This window comes from Theropithecus gelada, chromosome 1 (assembly GCF_003255815.1).
Source record: "Theropithecus gelada isolate Dixy chromosome 1, Tgel_1.0, whole genome shotgun sequence".
NCBI classification, from domain to species: Eukaryota; Metazoa; Chordata; class Mammalia; order Primates; family Cercopithecidae; genus Theropithecus; species Theropithecus gelada.
In genome coordinates, this window is record NC_037668.1 from 23,026,863 (window position 1) to 23,042,392 (window position 15,530).

Consider the following 15,530-nt stretch of genomic DNA (forward strand, 5'->3'; position numbering starts at 1 on the left):
AATGTAGTAATGATGATAATGATAAAAATAAAAAAGGTATTTATTATAATGATACTATAGTGCCTTTAAATTCTGGTGTATGTATATTTGTCAGATGTAATTTGTGAATATCTATACAAATACAGACACTAAGTTAATCCTCAAAACAATTCACTGAGGTAGGTGCTATTGTTGTCCCTATTTCACAGATGAAAATACCGAGGCCCCGAGTGGTTGAGTCACACAGCTAGTAAGTGAAGAGGCAGCAGTCAAACCCAGATATTCTGGTTCTAGTTGTGTTCTCCTGCCAAAGAGTACTTTGTGGCTAAATTCATTGGATGTGACTCAGTTTTTTTGTTTTGTTTTGCTGTTTTGTTTTGTTTTGAGACGAAGTCTCACCCTGTCGCCCAGGCTGGAGTTCAGTGGCATGATCTCAGCTCACTGCAAACTTGGCCTCCTGAATTCAAGGGATTCTCCTGCCTCAGCCTCCCAAGTAGCTGGCATTACAGACGACCGCCACCACACCTGGCTAATTTTTGTATTTTTAGTAGACACAAGATTTCACCATGTTGGCCAGGCTGGTCTCAAACTCCTGGCCTCAGGTGATCTACCAACCTTCAGCCTCCCAAAGTGCTGGAATTACAGGCATGAGCCACTGCTCCCGGCTGTGACTCAGTTTTTATCTTTCATCATCTCTTAGCTTTGCCTTATCCAAACTGGCTCATTATCATGTGCTTAGAACATGTTGTACCCTTAGTGACAGTGGGGCACGCTCTCATAGTGAGTGCCTTTTCCCTCGGCCAGAGGTCTTCCTTCTCATGTCCCATCTCCTCTACTGGGACTAGACTGGGGGTTCTGTCCAACTGGACACTCCCTTGTTGGGCCCTCTCCTTCACTCCTGGCTGCTCCTCAAACAGGTTGCTCTATGACCTGTTCCTCACTGTACTGCTGGAGTGGTTTTCCCAACATTTAAAACCTTCATAGAGCCCAGATTGCCCTGCAGAATATGACCCAAGCCCTTACTCTGCTTCTAAGTAGGTTCTAATGATGTCGTCTTCCCCAACCTTGTCCTTCCTTTCTCTACTGTTCTGTCTATGCTTCTTCAGTCATCAAGAACTGACCCCTCTCCAGTTCCTCGAAAGTGTCCTCCCTCCCTCACCACAATACCCTTCTCCTTCAGGTCTTATCTCAAATTCCAAGAATTGTTTTCTCACTTCCCAACTCGGATTGGCATGCCTTTCCATCTGCTCCTGTAGTCACCAGGTGCTTCTAACTTTAGGTTGATGTTTTCTCTATTACTTGTCTGCCTTTGCCATTAGCCCCTATCAACTGTGTGGGCAGGACCAGGTTAGTGTAGTCTTAGATGCATCCTTAGATGTCAGTACAGTCTGGTCCATGGAATAGATGCAATCAGTATTTATTAGGTGAAGAAGTGAGTCTTTGAATAGGACTTTAAACATCTCTGAGTGTGTTTGATCATGATGTCACTGTCTCCACTTTCCTTGGGACTCTGAATGTTAGGGACATTGCTTTTTTTCTATGTCATTTGATGTCTCCCCCTGGGTTCCCTGGTCCTCTCCTTTATGATCTCACACATCCCTGTGGGAAGGACTGGATTCTTGCTTGTCTTCTGAGCTGGTATTATTGTTTTACAAGAGAGGAAACTGAGGCCACTTCCAGGCCCAACCAACACTGGATTCTTTGTCTCCAGTATAGGACCAAATCACACTGTCTCCTTCAACATTGGACCTGGCCATTTAGCCACACATGGATGGTTCAAAATTGAGATCCAAAGCTCAAAGGAAACCTTTTTGATATCATAACTATTTGACAGCTACCTGAATAGCCGTGAGGGCATTAAGCCAAGCAACTGGAGGTGAAGCTGTCTCCTGGCCTGCTCCCAGCCTGCCGCGGTCTGTGCCTTTCTTACCTACTGCCCAATCAACTGTAAAAAAGGCTTGGGCAAGGGAGACATGTTGGGTTAACTATGATCCAGTGACTTGTCTTTGTGTCTCACATGATATTGCATCTGGTTATTCATTGATGCCTGATATTAATCAGACAGGGGACATTTCTGTGCTCCTGGGAACTGAGTCTGAGTCTATATCTACTAAGAATAATTTTGTGAATGAAAATCATGCATCTGGCAGATCTACAGGACAAGTGGAGAGCACGAGAAAAGCAATTGGCTGCTCAGAATTTGAGGAGCAAGGAAAAGAAAGCTGCTGCATCATGAGGCAGGGGTAGGAAGGCACCCAACTGCAATGAGACAAGGCTGAAAGTGGTGGACAGCAGGTTCAGTGAGCCAGAGAGTGGAGGAGGACATTAGGTTGTCCCAAGAAAGAAACAGACGATACTGGAAAGTACATGCTGACTTCTGAAGGACTGGGTGAGAGAGGACTCTTGGCCAGGGGTGGGCGATTGGCAGGAACCCAGGGCTTACCAGTGATGGAGAGGCTCACTGCCTCACTGCGCTGGGGGCCAAAGCCATTGTCAGCTGTGCAGTAGTAGTTCCCTGAATGCTCTGCAGTCAGAGAGAAGCTGATGGACACTCCTCCTGCAGAGTGGGCCGACCTATTCCCCAGGGAGGCATCCTCATGATGAAACTGGTACACGATGGGGAGTGAACCTCTCTGGGCTTCACAGTGAAGTGTCACCTTGGCTCCCTCAGAAATCAGGTCCTCTGCAGAGCTGAGGGTGAGGACAGGGCGAGACACAGGGACTGAGAGAGAGAAAAAATTAGTCAAGATTTGTTTCTGCCGCTTGCTGTAGATTTTGTAAAAGGAAAATAAATCTTGGGAACCCCAAATCACTAAGCCAAAGGGAAAAGTCAAGCTGAGAACTGTTTCAGGCAAACCTGCCTGTTATTTTATTTCTTAATAAGATAACTTCAAAGACTTTTTTAAAAGCTACATACCTCCCTCAAAATTTGTCCACTGAAATATTTCTTTGTGGGCCTCAAGATCTTTACCCTAAAATGGTTCTGTTTTAAATGGTTCTGTTTTACCCTAACAATGTAAATTGATAGCTGATTTTCACAGGTGCAGGACAAAAGACAGAACTTTCAGTCATCCCTGCTTATAGGAGACAAATGCATATCTGAGTGTTTCCCTGATTTAAAAATGCAGACTCACTGGGCTAGAGGAAGACAGCATTGACTATTCCTCTGCCCCTCTCTCACATGTAAATTGTGTATTCTGCTAAAGGCTGATTAAAGACTCAAAAGAATGCAACTGTTGTCTGTTATTTACACATACTTTTTAAAAAATGTCTTCCTTTTTCTCCAATATCTGCCCTTTCACCTTTAAATATTGAAACCCTCAAAATCATCTTTGGAGAAGGCAGGGAGCTGAATCCGGGGCACATATCCTTAACCACGGCAAAATATACTATCCAAATTGATTGAGACCTGTCTCAGATAGGTTTTGGTTCACAGATTCAACATTTCGCCAGTGCAGATGTTCAGTCTCCAGTCCACAGTCTCCAGGCTCCACCCACCCACAGGGTGACCCAGCCACTTCCCAGGCTGCTCTCACCGGCTCCCCTGTCCTCTTGCTAGTCATTCCCTGTCTCTTCCTTTTCCACCAGACCTCTTGTCTTTTCTCCTCTCCCAGTTCCCCTTGTTGTATGATCTGCCTCTCTTGTGCAGAGATGTTGCTCTCAAAGAAGAATTTCCTTGTCTTTCCAGGAGCGGAACCACACCCTTACCCACAGCAGCTCCTCACTCCATCCTGTGCCCTGAGACCATGGAAGAGCCCTCCTTGGCCTGCCTAGGGGGATTTTCTTCTGACTCTTCATCCTGTGCACACCTGCCTCTGTCCTAGATAAAGCATTCTTACCTCTACTGGCTTCTTGCAAACACCATTTGCATGCGTTTAACCCACTCCATGTTAAAAAAAAAACCATCAGACAATAGAAAAACAACCCCATTTGCATTTGAAGTTCCTCACAGTCGGTTTCTCCACCTTTCTGTAGTCAGTCTTCTGGAAGAAGTGACCTACCTTTAACATCTCTACTTCTTTATCTCATATCTCATATGCATGTTTTGTCTATTACAACTCGGATTTTATCCCCAACAATCTACAAAAGTGGATTTTCATGTTTCTGAATATAATTATTGTGATAATGATAAAAATAACAAAATAGATGTTTGTTATAATAACACTATGGTGTCTTTAAGTTCTGGTGTGTGTATATTTGTTGGATGTAATTTGTAAGTATTGATATATAGAGAGACACTTATTTAATCATCAAAGCAATTCATTGAAGTGGGTACTATTGTTGTCTCTATTTCACAGATGAAGATGCTGAGGACCCAAGTGGGTGAGTCACACAGCTAGTAAGTGAAGAGGCAGCAGTGAAACCCAGGTATTCTGATTCTACTCTGTCGTCTGCCAAAGAGTACTTTGTGGCAAAATTCACTGGATGTGACTCAGTTTTTATCTTCCGTCATCTCTCAGCTTTGCCTTATCCAAACTGGCTCCCTCTCTTCTGCTTAGAACACAGTCTGCCCTTGGTGACAGTGGGGCACACTCTCACAGTGCCTCTTGTCTCGGCCAGAGCCCTTACTTCTCAAGTCCCATCTCCTCCACTGGGACTGGCCTGGGAGTGCTGTCCAACTGGACACTCTCTTGATGAACCCTCCCCTTTACTCCTGGCTGCTCCCCAAACTGGCTGCTTTATGACTCGTTCCTCACTGTGCTGCTGGGGAGGTTTTCCCCAAGATTTAAACCATTCGTGGAGCCCAGATTGCCCTGCAGAATATGGCCCAAGCCCTTACTCTGCTGCTAAGTATGATCTAACCATACCTTCCTCTGCAACCTTATCCTACCTTTCTCCACTGTTCAGTCTGTGCTACAGTCACCAAGAGCCGACTGTCCCTCCAGTTCCTGGATCATGCCCTCCCTCCCTCACCACAATCTTCTTCTCCTGAAATGTTCCCACTCATCCTCAGGTCTCAACTCACACATGAGCTCTTCCAAGAAATTTTTCTCACTTCCCAACTCAGATTGGATGGCTTTCCATCTGCTCCTGCAGCCACCAGGTACTTCTATCCTCAGGTTGATGTTTTCTCTATTACTTGTTCGCATTTGCTATTAGCCTCTACCAACTGTGTGGGCAGGGCCAGGTTAGTATACTCTCAGATGCATCCTTAGATGTCAGTACAGTCTGGTTCATGGAATATATGCAATCAGTATTTATTAGGTGAAGGAATGAATCATTGAATAGAATTTGATACAGCTCTGAGCATGTTTGATCATGTTGTCACTGTCTCCACTTTCCTTGGGCCTCTGAATGTCAGGGACACTGTTCTCTTTCTGTGTCATTTGATGTCTCCCCCTGGGTTCCCTGGTCCTCTCCTTTATGATCTCACACATCCCTGTGGGAGGCACTGGATTCTTGCTTGTCTTCCAAGCTGGTATTATTGTTTTACAGGAGAGAAAACTGATGTTGCTTCCAGGCCCAACCAAGACTGGACTCTCTGTCACCAGTATAGGCCCAAATCACACTATCTCCTTCAACATTAGACCTGGCATTCAGTCATGCATGGATGGTTCAAAACTGAGATCCAAAGCTCAATGGAAACCTTTTGATGTCATAACTCATTGGCAGCTGAATTGGTACCTAAATAGCTCTGAGGGCATTAAGCCAAGCAAGCAGAGGTGAAACTTTCTCCTGGCCTGCCCCAAACCCACCATTGCCTGTGCCTTTCTTACCTACTGCCCAATCAACTCCAAAAAAGGCTTGAGCAAGAAGGACATGCTGGGTTAACTATGATCCAGAGACTTGTCTTTGTGTCTTACCTGTCTTTGCCTCTGGTTTATTGATGAATGTCTGATATTAACAGAACAGGAGATACCTCTGTGCTCTTGGAAATTGAGTCTGTGTTTACTGAGAATAATATAGTGAATGAAAATCAGGCATCTGGGGAGCCAGAGGACAAGTGGAAAGCACAAGAAAAGCACCTGGCTTCTCAGAAATTGGTGACCAGGGGAGAGAAAGCCACTGCACCATCAGGCAGTGGTATGAAGACACCCAGATTGCAATGCAACGAGACTCAAGAGGCAGACAGCTGGTTCAGTGAGCCAGAGAGTGGAGGAGGATGTTAGGTTTTCCCAAGAAAGAAACCGAGGATACTGGAAGGTACATGCTGATTTCTGAAGGGCGGGGTGAGACAGGACTCTTGGCCAGGGGTGGGTGGTTGGCAGGAAACCAGGGCTTACCAGTGACTGACAGGCTTACAGCCTCACTGGGCTTGGCACCATGGCCATTGTCAGCTGTGCAGTAGTAGTTCCCTGAATGCTCTGTAGTCAGTGAGAAGCTGATGGATGCTCCCTTTTCACAGCGGACTGACTTGTGCCTCAGGGGAACACCGTCATGATAAAACTTGTACAAAGTGCGCAGAGAATCTTCCTGGGTTTCACAGTGAAGTGTCACCTTGGTTCCCTCAAAATTCAGAGCCTTTTCAGGGCTGAGAGTGAGGACAGGATGAGATGCGGGGACTGAGCAAGAGAAAAAATTAGTCAAGAATTGCTTTTGCCTCTTACTGTAGATTCCAAGGCATGGCCAATGCAAATGCCCAATCTCCAGTGTCCACCCTTACCTTGCTGCCATCAGAACCACAGACCCTTTCCTGCACCTGCTTCTTGCTCCTTCCCTCTGCCCTATGACTATGAAACGTTGCACCTGGAGTGCGCAATTATTATGAATCTTCTTTCCTATTCCTGTTCATTTCTCCTTCACTTACATTGGCCTCAGGGATTTGTTTGCCATTGGTAGTTTTTCCTTAAAGATTAGCATAGTCTTCTAGAGCTTTTTCTCCTGCTCCTACTCTCTCCCTTGGCCCAGACTGACATTCTTTATTTACAGGTGAGAAAACTGAGTCAGAGAGAGATGAGGAGACCTGCCTGTGTAGGCTGTTTTCAGGGCCAGCCAGGGCCAGAGTTGGTGTCCTGACTCCTACTCTGGTGATGATCACATTGTCTCTTTAGAAGTGAGCCTGGAGTTTGCCATGAGTGGAGGGGTGACACAGGGCTCTACAGAAGCTGTTTTTCCCTCATCACTGTAACTACCACAATAGCTTTGGGGGAAGGATGGTGCTGTATACTAGTAAGGGAGGTGATGTAATCTGGAGTGCATATTTATACTCATAACTAGGGAATGGTAAACCTCCAGAATTACATATTTGGAGTAACTATGATGTTGCAACCTGTCTTTGTATCCTACAGAAATTTTCACATTGGTTATTGTCAATAAGTAATGTTAATTGGGACAACAGATCCCTCTGTACCCCAGAGTCAGAGAGCTATGCCACAGCCCATGGCTTATCCCTATGGGCCTAGAAGAAAAAAAATGATGTCAGGGAAGAGAGGCCTGTGAGAGAAAAGAAAGACTTGTATTTAATGGCATTGAAAGAAAAAAAAATAGACCTTTCTTTTCTTGGATTTTCCTGGGTCTAAAGTCTTTTAAGATGTCCATAAGAGTAAAGGTCTCTTTGCTTGCACAGCTCCCATTCTCACAGGTATGAGTTTTTTCTATAGAGACTGGTGACCCAAGCTGATATGCAGCTCTGTCCCACTTTTCCAGCCCTCTCTGCAGCAAATCTCAGATTCCACCAACACTTACTCAGCACCTGTATCCAGGATCTCAAGCTGTTAGATGTGGTGTTATAACGCATTGTTGCTGCCTTACACCAGTAGGATCCTGAATCTTTACTCCACATGGCAGTAATCTGGAACTTTGGGGAGAGGCTCCAGCCTGATCCCAGCATCTGGTCATTTCTGAAGAAGCAGAACTGGAGTGGGACATCTGACCTCTCTAGAGAGAGCCGGGTCTCACAGGTCAGGGTCACTGGGCTCCCGCTGATGGGCTGGAAGGAGCTGACTCTCAACACTGGACGTGTAAATGACTCTAGAGAGAAGAATCACAACAGTCCTAGAGCAATGAGGCTGGAAGTGCTTTGGAGAAAAACAAACTTCAAGCAGCAGCACATCCAAAAGCAGTCAAAGAAAGGGATGTCATTGATCCCTGACTTCCTTCAGCTCAAAGCACTACTATACTTGCTCTGGTCCTTGCAGGCACGTGGCCTGTAGTTTAGTGGTATTCCAGTCCACCCTTTTCCTCCTGTTCTATCTCTGTGACCCCAAGGAGTCTCCTTTTGACCAACTCACTTCACAAAATAATGCCTTACCTTGGACTTGGATTTTGACTGTGTTGGAAGAAACAAGGCAACAAGTTTCCTTATATCCAGTACAGCGATATGCACCATTGTCCTTGAGACTTGCATGAGAAATATGGAAGTCAGTTCTTTTATTAAGGAATGCCAGGACATTTTCATTCTTGTAAATAGTAGTCTTCAGTGTTACTTCCGCCTTTGCCCGGCACCTCAGAACCACAGAGTCTCCTTCAAACACAGAAAGTGGAGCTTGCAGGATCAGCGAAGCTATGAGAAACACAACAGTAGTTATTTGGCATCCTATTGTTTCCCCTTTCTTTTCATTGTTTTTCCAAGAAGATTTTATTTTTAAAAAAATGGGTTGGGAAAAAGAACTCTTAAAATAATTATCACTTCTTTTTTTCTGATTTAGAAATGAACACATACACCTCGAGAAAAGTGAAAAGCAGAAATGTAGGTAAATCACCTATCATCTCACCACCCACATTTTGGCATATGTTTTTCCAGCTTTCTCTTCCACTTTCAAGTACTTGAGAGCTCATGTGTATTTATTTTATGGAATAATAATAATATTTGTAGACTTGATAACTTTCACTTACTATGCTATGAACACTTTCCTATGTCATTAGTATCATTATTGAACCTGATTTTTAATGTTCATAAAGTTTTCCTTCACTGGCAGTAATGTAATATTCTTTAATGACTGTTCTTTTTTTAAACCATGTCAAGGTCTGCCATTTTCAGGGGTGTACATCTATGATTGTTTCCGTAGGTAAATTCTTAAGAGAGGGATTGTTAAATCAAAAGTGTATAAGCATTTTATTTATTCCTTGCTGGTACACTGCTCCCACTACCTTAAAAAATGATATAACTTCAACTTCAAAACACGTGGCTTTAGGACAAAAAAGGAAATGTCTCTTCCTTTATCTTTCTTTCTCTGTATATTTATCTACCTATGCATTATGTACCCATAAGTATGAACAATTCTCCTGCCACTTATTATTCCAAGTAAATAATATGGCTTAAAACTATACACAGAGGCCGGGTGCTGTTGCTCATACCTGTAATCCCAGCACTTTGAGAGGCCCAGGTGAGCAGATCACTTGAGCCCAGGAGTTCAGCGTTAGCCTGGGCAGCATGAGGAAACCCCATCTCTACTAAGAATACAAAAATTAGCCAGGCCTGATGGCGGGCTCTTGTAGTCCTACTTACCAGGGATACTGAGGTGGGAGAATTGCTTGAACCCGGGAGACGGAAGTTGCAGTGAGCCGAGATAACGCCACTGCACTCCAGCCTGGGTGACAGAGCGAGATTCCATCTCAAAAAACAAAACAAAACAAAACAAAACCAAAAAACTATTCAGGAACCATTCAAATAAATTAGTCCTCAGGCTTTCTGGTACCCAAGAACCTTGTAAAAAATGCAAATTAATGGACCTCACTTCTATAGATTTTGATTGAATAAGCATAGGTAGGTCCTGAGTGTCTGTATGATTGATAAGCTGCCCAGGCTTTCTCACTCAAATAAAACTTCAAGAACCACAGGTGCAGAGACATTAATGTACTCAAGTAAAAATTTTATTCATTTGAATGTTTAAAATTAAGCAACTAATTCCATTCCCTGTCTGGTTGTATTCTGAGCTTTTTACTCTCTCCCTGTCTTACCATAGTGTGAAATAAAATTGTCCACTCATGAAGGGTCTGAGGGAAACAGTAATAACAGCTAGAGAGAAACATGGGCTGAATTGATTTCTAAAGTTGGTGCATCTTTCATGCTCTCTCACCTGAAGAAAAGTCCAAGTACACAGGGCTACTGAGAGGGGAGCCCTGGGCCTGGCATCTGTACTCTCCAGATTCCTGAACCTCAAGGGTATTTTTTTGGGTTTCTCTTGATATTTCTTCCCCAAGGTACCGATAGTACCATTTTGTTTTTTGTGATGAGTAGAAGCCAAATCCCTTGCAAGTCAGATTCACTCTCTCTCCTCGGAAGACTGTGGTCCATGGAGGCTGGAGGAAAATAATGGACTTGTATGTCCTTGCTGAAGAGGAAAGAGAAAAGGAGTCTGAGGTGGAGGCACCTGCAGGCCCAGCCTCAGGGCCTCTTGCTGCATAGCCTGAAGGACCTGGGTTTGGAGGATCTGAAAGAGGTCCTCTGGGACGGTCACTGATAGCTCAAAGCTCCCTGTCAGCCAGTGGCCCTCATCTCACCCAAGGGAGAAGTTGCCCAGGGGATGGCAATGGGCAAAATGATTTCAGAAGGGTGACACCAGCAGGATTCACCGTCAAATATCACAGTTAAGTAGCCTTACATGGAAGTGGGTCCCAGAGAAAATCAATGCTGCGCTGCCATTTCATCATGTTCAAACACTCATAAGAAACTCCAAAGGTGATGTTAAAATCACAATTTTGCACTTTCCCTAAGAGAATAAATCATATTATCTTAGGATTTGTCCCTGAGAAAACCTTGAGTGCTCAACTTACCTAACATCTTCATTTTGTAGATGGTGATTCAAATGCCCAGAAGAACCCCATCATAGCTAATTGTGGCAGAGCAAGGAAGGGGCAAGTCACTCACTGGCATCCAGAGGTGACTAGGACAAGGTTACAGCTGGGACCACTGATTTGGACAAGGAGAGGGGTTGTAGAGGGTTCTTGCTACTCCTGGGTTCTCAATTATCCACTCTGAGCCAAAGGAATGGCAGTAAGAGACAGAACTAATTAAATGTAGGATGCAGATAACTTGTCTTCTCCCCTCTCTCCCCTTTCTGTGCCTTTCTTTTTTGTAAGGGCCCAGTTGTTGGATGTCCAGGAGGATTTTACTCCAAAGCTGCAGAGAATGCAGCATTCCTGCTGGCATCAGCAGAGTGGGATGTTTTTGGGGATTTTTCTGGCTTGCTGATGGGAGAGGATCCTATCCTGAGTCCAGCACACTTGCCATGGAGTTGAAGATGTCCTGCCTGGCTAAATGGGATCTGTTGGCAATAACAGTAAATGCAGGGCTTAGCAAAGGCCGGGAGCTGCTTGGGCATTCACCCCTTCCCCCCGGGAGGGTCAGAGGGTGACCATGGAGCTCTCCTGGCCCTTGGGAGATGCCAAAAAACCAGGCATCACTTTCAAATCCCTGCAGACCTCAGTGAGAAAACAGGAGATATTAGAGATCTCAGGCAGCCATCACAAATGTTCTCTATTGATTAGGAAGAGACACTCAACCAGAGATGCTGAAGAGTCAAAGACAGGAGAACTCACCAAACTGTCCACTGACAGGAGCTGCAAAAATAAGAGCCAGAGATGAGCACAGAACCATGATTATTTTGTTTGAAGAAGATAATTCCCTTTTTTTTAACCCATGCAGGTATTACTTGTCCCTTTAAAAAATTCATTTAAAAACTCTAATAATTATTCATCAAGTGTATATATATATATACACACACAGATATATATACACACATATATACAAAAATACATACACACATCTATACAGATATATATACACACATATATATACACATACATTATATACATACAGATGGCATGGTATTTGGACTTTTACAATGTGTTTTTAAAATGATATCTGCCATCAAGAAGTTGACTAGTGGAAAAACAGAAACACGATTTAAAATAATATAACACAGGGTGTAAGTGCAATAACAGAAATACACATGGGGTATGTCGGGGGCAGAAGGGCCACCTAGCCCAGTGTGTAGGATATATGTGTGTGTGTAGAGTGTGTGTTTGTGTGTACATGTGTTGAACAGGATGGGTGGATCCTTGAAGGTACCTGAAGGAGATGATACTTCACAAAACTGTGAGTGAGAACATGAGTCTGCAGGTGGATGTTAGCATTTGTGTGTGGTAAGAGGCGATGCGGAGGGTAATCAAAGTAGAAGGGGCACAGAGGTGGAGAAATGACATTGGTGCTCAGGAGTTGGGAGGGTTGGGGGAAATAAGATAAGAGAAGCATGCAGGGTCTGAGTAAGTGGTTCTAATTTTATTATAAAAGTCATAAGGAGTCATGCAATGGTTTCAAGGAGGAGATTGACAAGGTTAGAATTTGAAACTTTGATGGAGCACTCTGTCAGTGGACAGAATTTAATGGGATAATATGAAGTAGGGAGACTGATTAGAAGGCAGGGCAAGATTATGGATGCGAATTAAGCCTCCCTTGGGCACCAGACTCCAGGCTATACTCTTTTCATGAGATCATTGAATCCAAGGGCTCATTATCATCATGTCTAATTTTTAAACAATAAACTGAGGCTCAGATTATTTAGACCTGATACTCAGCCCAAGAGATGGTAATGTGTAATTTTTTTCAGAGTGTTTTTCCAAAATTATCTTCATTATCTGCTTGTTTATTTTCCCTTCTCTATAATGCAAGCTCTATGAGATCTAGGACTTTTCTTATGTTCACCATATATCCTCCAAGACCTATAACAGTGACTGGCATATAAAAGATGTTCCTTTAATATTCGCTAAATATATTTTTGTTGTATAATGAATTAATTAAAGAACTAGGTTAATAATATAGAGGTAGAAGAATAGAGATTTGAGAAATGGGTAATGAAGAGAGAGAGGACACAAAACTGGCATGTTTATCAATTGAATAGATATTCTGCATATGGGTTGATTTATTTATTCAACAGAATTTTGGAATGCCAATCATGCTCCAGAGCAAGGCAATAGAAATCCAGGAGTGTGTGAGAGACACATCATCCCCGTCCACATGAGGCTGTTGGAGACTTATCCAAACTTAAGTGTTTTACTGAGAACAACAAATTATTCACCATTCACCTGAATATTTTGGCTTCTTTGGTCTTTGCATTGTTTTAAATGAAGCTAATATTTTTGTGAGTAGTTTCTATATGGTCTGCATTTACATAGGTTATTTCATATAACCATGTCAATAACCCTATGAGGTAATTGCTAGGATTAACCCCATTTTGTAAACCAGGAATCTGGTAGCCAGTAGGTGGCGGGATGAAGTTTTGAACCTAGATCCTGTTTGACCCCAGAGCCCATGTTATAAATTTTGCCCTCTCATGCTCAGGACCTGACCATTACCCACAATGTGTGGGGCCATAATTGAGATGTGTTCCTACTTCAGGAATTATAGTCCATGCACCTTCCAACTTTGGGGTCCTCGTTTCTTATATTATGCCTGCTCCATTTCTGCTCCTCTAGCTCCTACTCACCTCTAAGTTTCATGAAGTCTTCACTAGCTATTTTGAATACAATTTATTATCTGCCTACAGCATTCATTGGTAACTTTGCCTGGACAATTACTTAACTGGGATCTTGTTGCATAGCTGCTTGAAAGTACATTGGCCTTGCTGGGAGCCTTTCTATGTCATGACCTTCCAGAACACAGACATAGTGTCTCCTATGGACTCTCATTGTTCAGCACCTGGTACAATACTGTGCATAGATATGACTAAACACATTTGCTGAACAAATAAATAAGCATATTTAATTCTAATATTTAAATGTTAGTAAAAATCAACCAGTTTGCACATATGCTTTGATAGAGACTTATACACACCCACAGGGACAAAGAGAAAGTCATGTGCTTTAGACTTGTCCTTGCTTTGTCCACCTACCCCTCTCTTCCACACCATATTCTTAACCCATTGCTGCAGTGTTTTGCAATTATGTGCAAGAGAAAGAGCTGTCTTTCTTGTTAGAAATCTTGCCCTCTCATGCTCGGGACCGGGATCTGGCCTTGTCATACAAAGAGTAAACACATCTCCTCTACAGAGAGGACAGTGGGCTCTTCTATGAATAAGACGATATGAACAAACAAACATGAAACATTTTCTGGACTTCATGAAGTTCTTTTTAAAGAAAAAAAAATGAAATTTTAACTGTCGTGGTTACTGTGGCTTCCTACTCTGTAAGACTGAAAATTCCTTCCAGCTGTGGCCATTTTCTTCAGCCTCAACAGAAAGCCCTGAGCTGCAGAGTCAAGTTCAAAAACACAGTCTCCTAATGTAGGAAAAATTCTCTCAGCAGGGGCTGTGCCGAAGAAAGGACCAGGCCTGTGGTGGAGAGAGAAGCTGTCCCGACCCCACCCAGGTCCCATCGTGAGCCCTTTTACTCACCCAGGACCAGTAATATCACCCACAGCAGCATGAAGACCTGGACCACCAAGGGCTGAGATCAAAAGAGAAGTTTTCTCAGGAATAACAGGTTTGAACTTGATCTTACAGTCAGGACACTGCACACCAGCTCCAAGGAGCACATCCGAGAAGTTGTGCTCTCAAAAACAGCAGAATACATTAGTGAATTAGAAAAAAGGAAGTGGGAATACCCATCTTCAGCTACTAATCAGAGTTTCCTGTCCGATGATCAAAGAAAAAAAAAGTTAAGGTTTTAAAAAATCAAATACCCTTGACCCTACATTTTTGCTATTGGGAAATTACCCTGAAGGAAGTATCTGAAGAGAGTTCTATAAGAACGTTTATTGTAGCATTCATTATTGCCTAAACACTGGAAACAAAACAAAAAACCACAATATGGAGACTGTTTAAGAATATTCTGATTCTTCCGTACAATGACAAGCAATCATTAAAGAATAAGGTAAATCTGAACATGCCAAGAAGACGAGACCACCTTGTTTGATGTGAAGAGAATAAAAGTGAGATATAGATTGGTTTTGTAGTATTATCCCATTGGGTAAATATGAAAAATAGGATATATGTGTACATCAACTCTTTTAAGTATACTTTTTTTTTCCTGGAACGTACACACAATAATACTGATTATGTTTGAGGAGCAATAGGTGGGAAGAAGACAATTTATTTTATGTATTTCTGTACTGTTTGATTTTTTAAAAAAATTACCATGTGAATGTATAGCTCTTATGATTTTCTAAAAGTCAAGTTTCCATCCTGGTATACGGATCAACAGAAGTTCCTAAGACATCAACTGCCATGAGGAGTGCCAGTTTCTTTCTTTCAAATAATTTCCCACCCTTTCTCTCTGGGCCCATACCTTGGTCTTCCTAAGGGGGCATTTAATTTTATATCTACAAATGCACATCACCTTAGGTATATTATGTCACATCCGCCCCACTGCACCCTGAGGCAAGAAAATCATACAGGGGTTACAGGAGTGAATAGAGATTAATCCATCTAAGTACAAGAGGAGAATTTCAAAGGGAACACAAAGTCTTTGCCTACTTTTTGTGCTAAAACAAATAGTGCTGCTATGAATATTCTTGTATACATTTCTTGGGGCATGTGTGCACATAATTCTATTGGGTATATACCCGGGAGTGGAATTCCTGGCTCATAAGGTATGCATATATTCAGTTTAGGAAGCATTACCAAATTATTTTCCAAAGTGGTTGCGCCAATTCCCATCACACTCACCAACCA

General features: G+C 42.9%; 1 protein-coding gene across 2 annotated transcripts in view; it reads right to left on the minus strand.

Annotated features, from left to right (window-relative positions):
* Positions 1-14,453, minus strand: part of FCRL5 (Fc receptor like 5) — a 37,098-nt gene extending 22,645 nt beyond the window's left edge. Inside the window, exons 1-7 of one of the 2 annotated variants that reach the window (XM_025392674.1) lie at positions 14,253-14,439; positions 11,401-11,421; positions 9,939-10,193; positions 8,171-8,422; positions 7,606-7,890; positions 6,204-6,482; positions 2,423-2,701 (exon numbers count right to left, since the gene is read on the minus strand). In XM_025392674.1, coding sequence (XP_025248459.1) covers positions 2,423-2,701; positions 6,204-6,482; positions 7,606-7,890; positions 8,171-8,422; positions 9,939-10,193; positions 11,401-11,421; positions 14,253-14,283 — 1,402 coding nt within the window. In that variant the 5' untranslated portion in view covers positions 14,284-14,439. Of the gene's footprint in view, positions 1-2,422; positions 2,702-6,203; positions 6,483-7,605; positions 7,891-8,170; positions 8,423-9,938; positions 10,194-11,400; positions 11,422-14,252 lie in introns of both variants that reach the window. The other variant, XM_025392678.1, reaches the window with a different exon arrangement.
* Between the last annotated feature and the right edge of the window lie 1,077 nt (positions 14,454-15,530).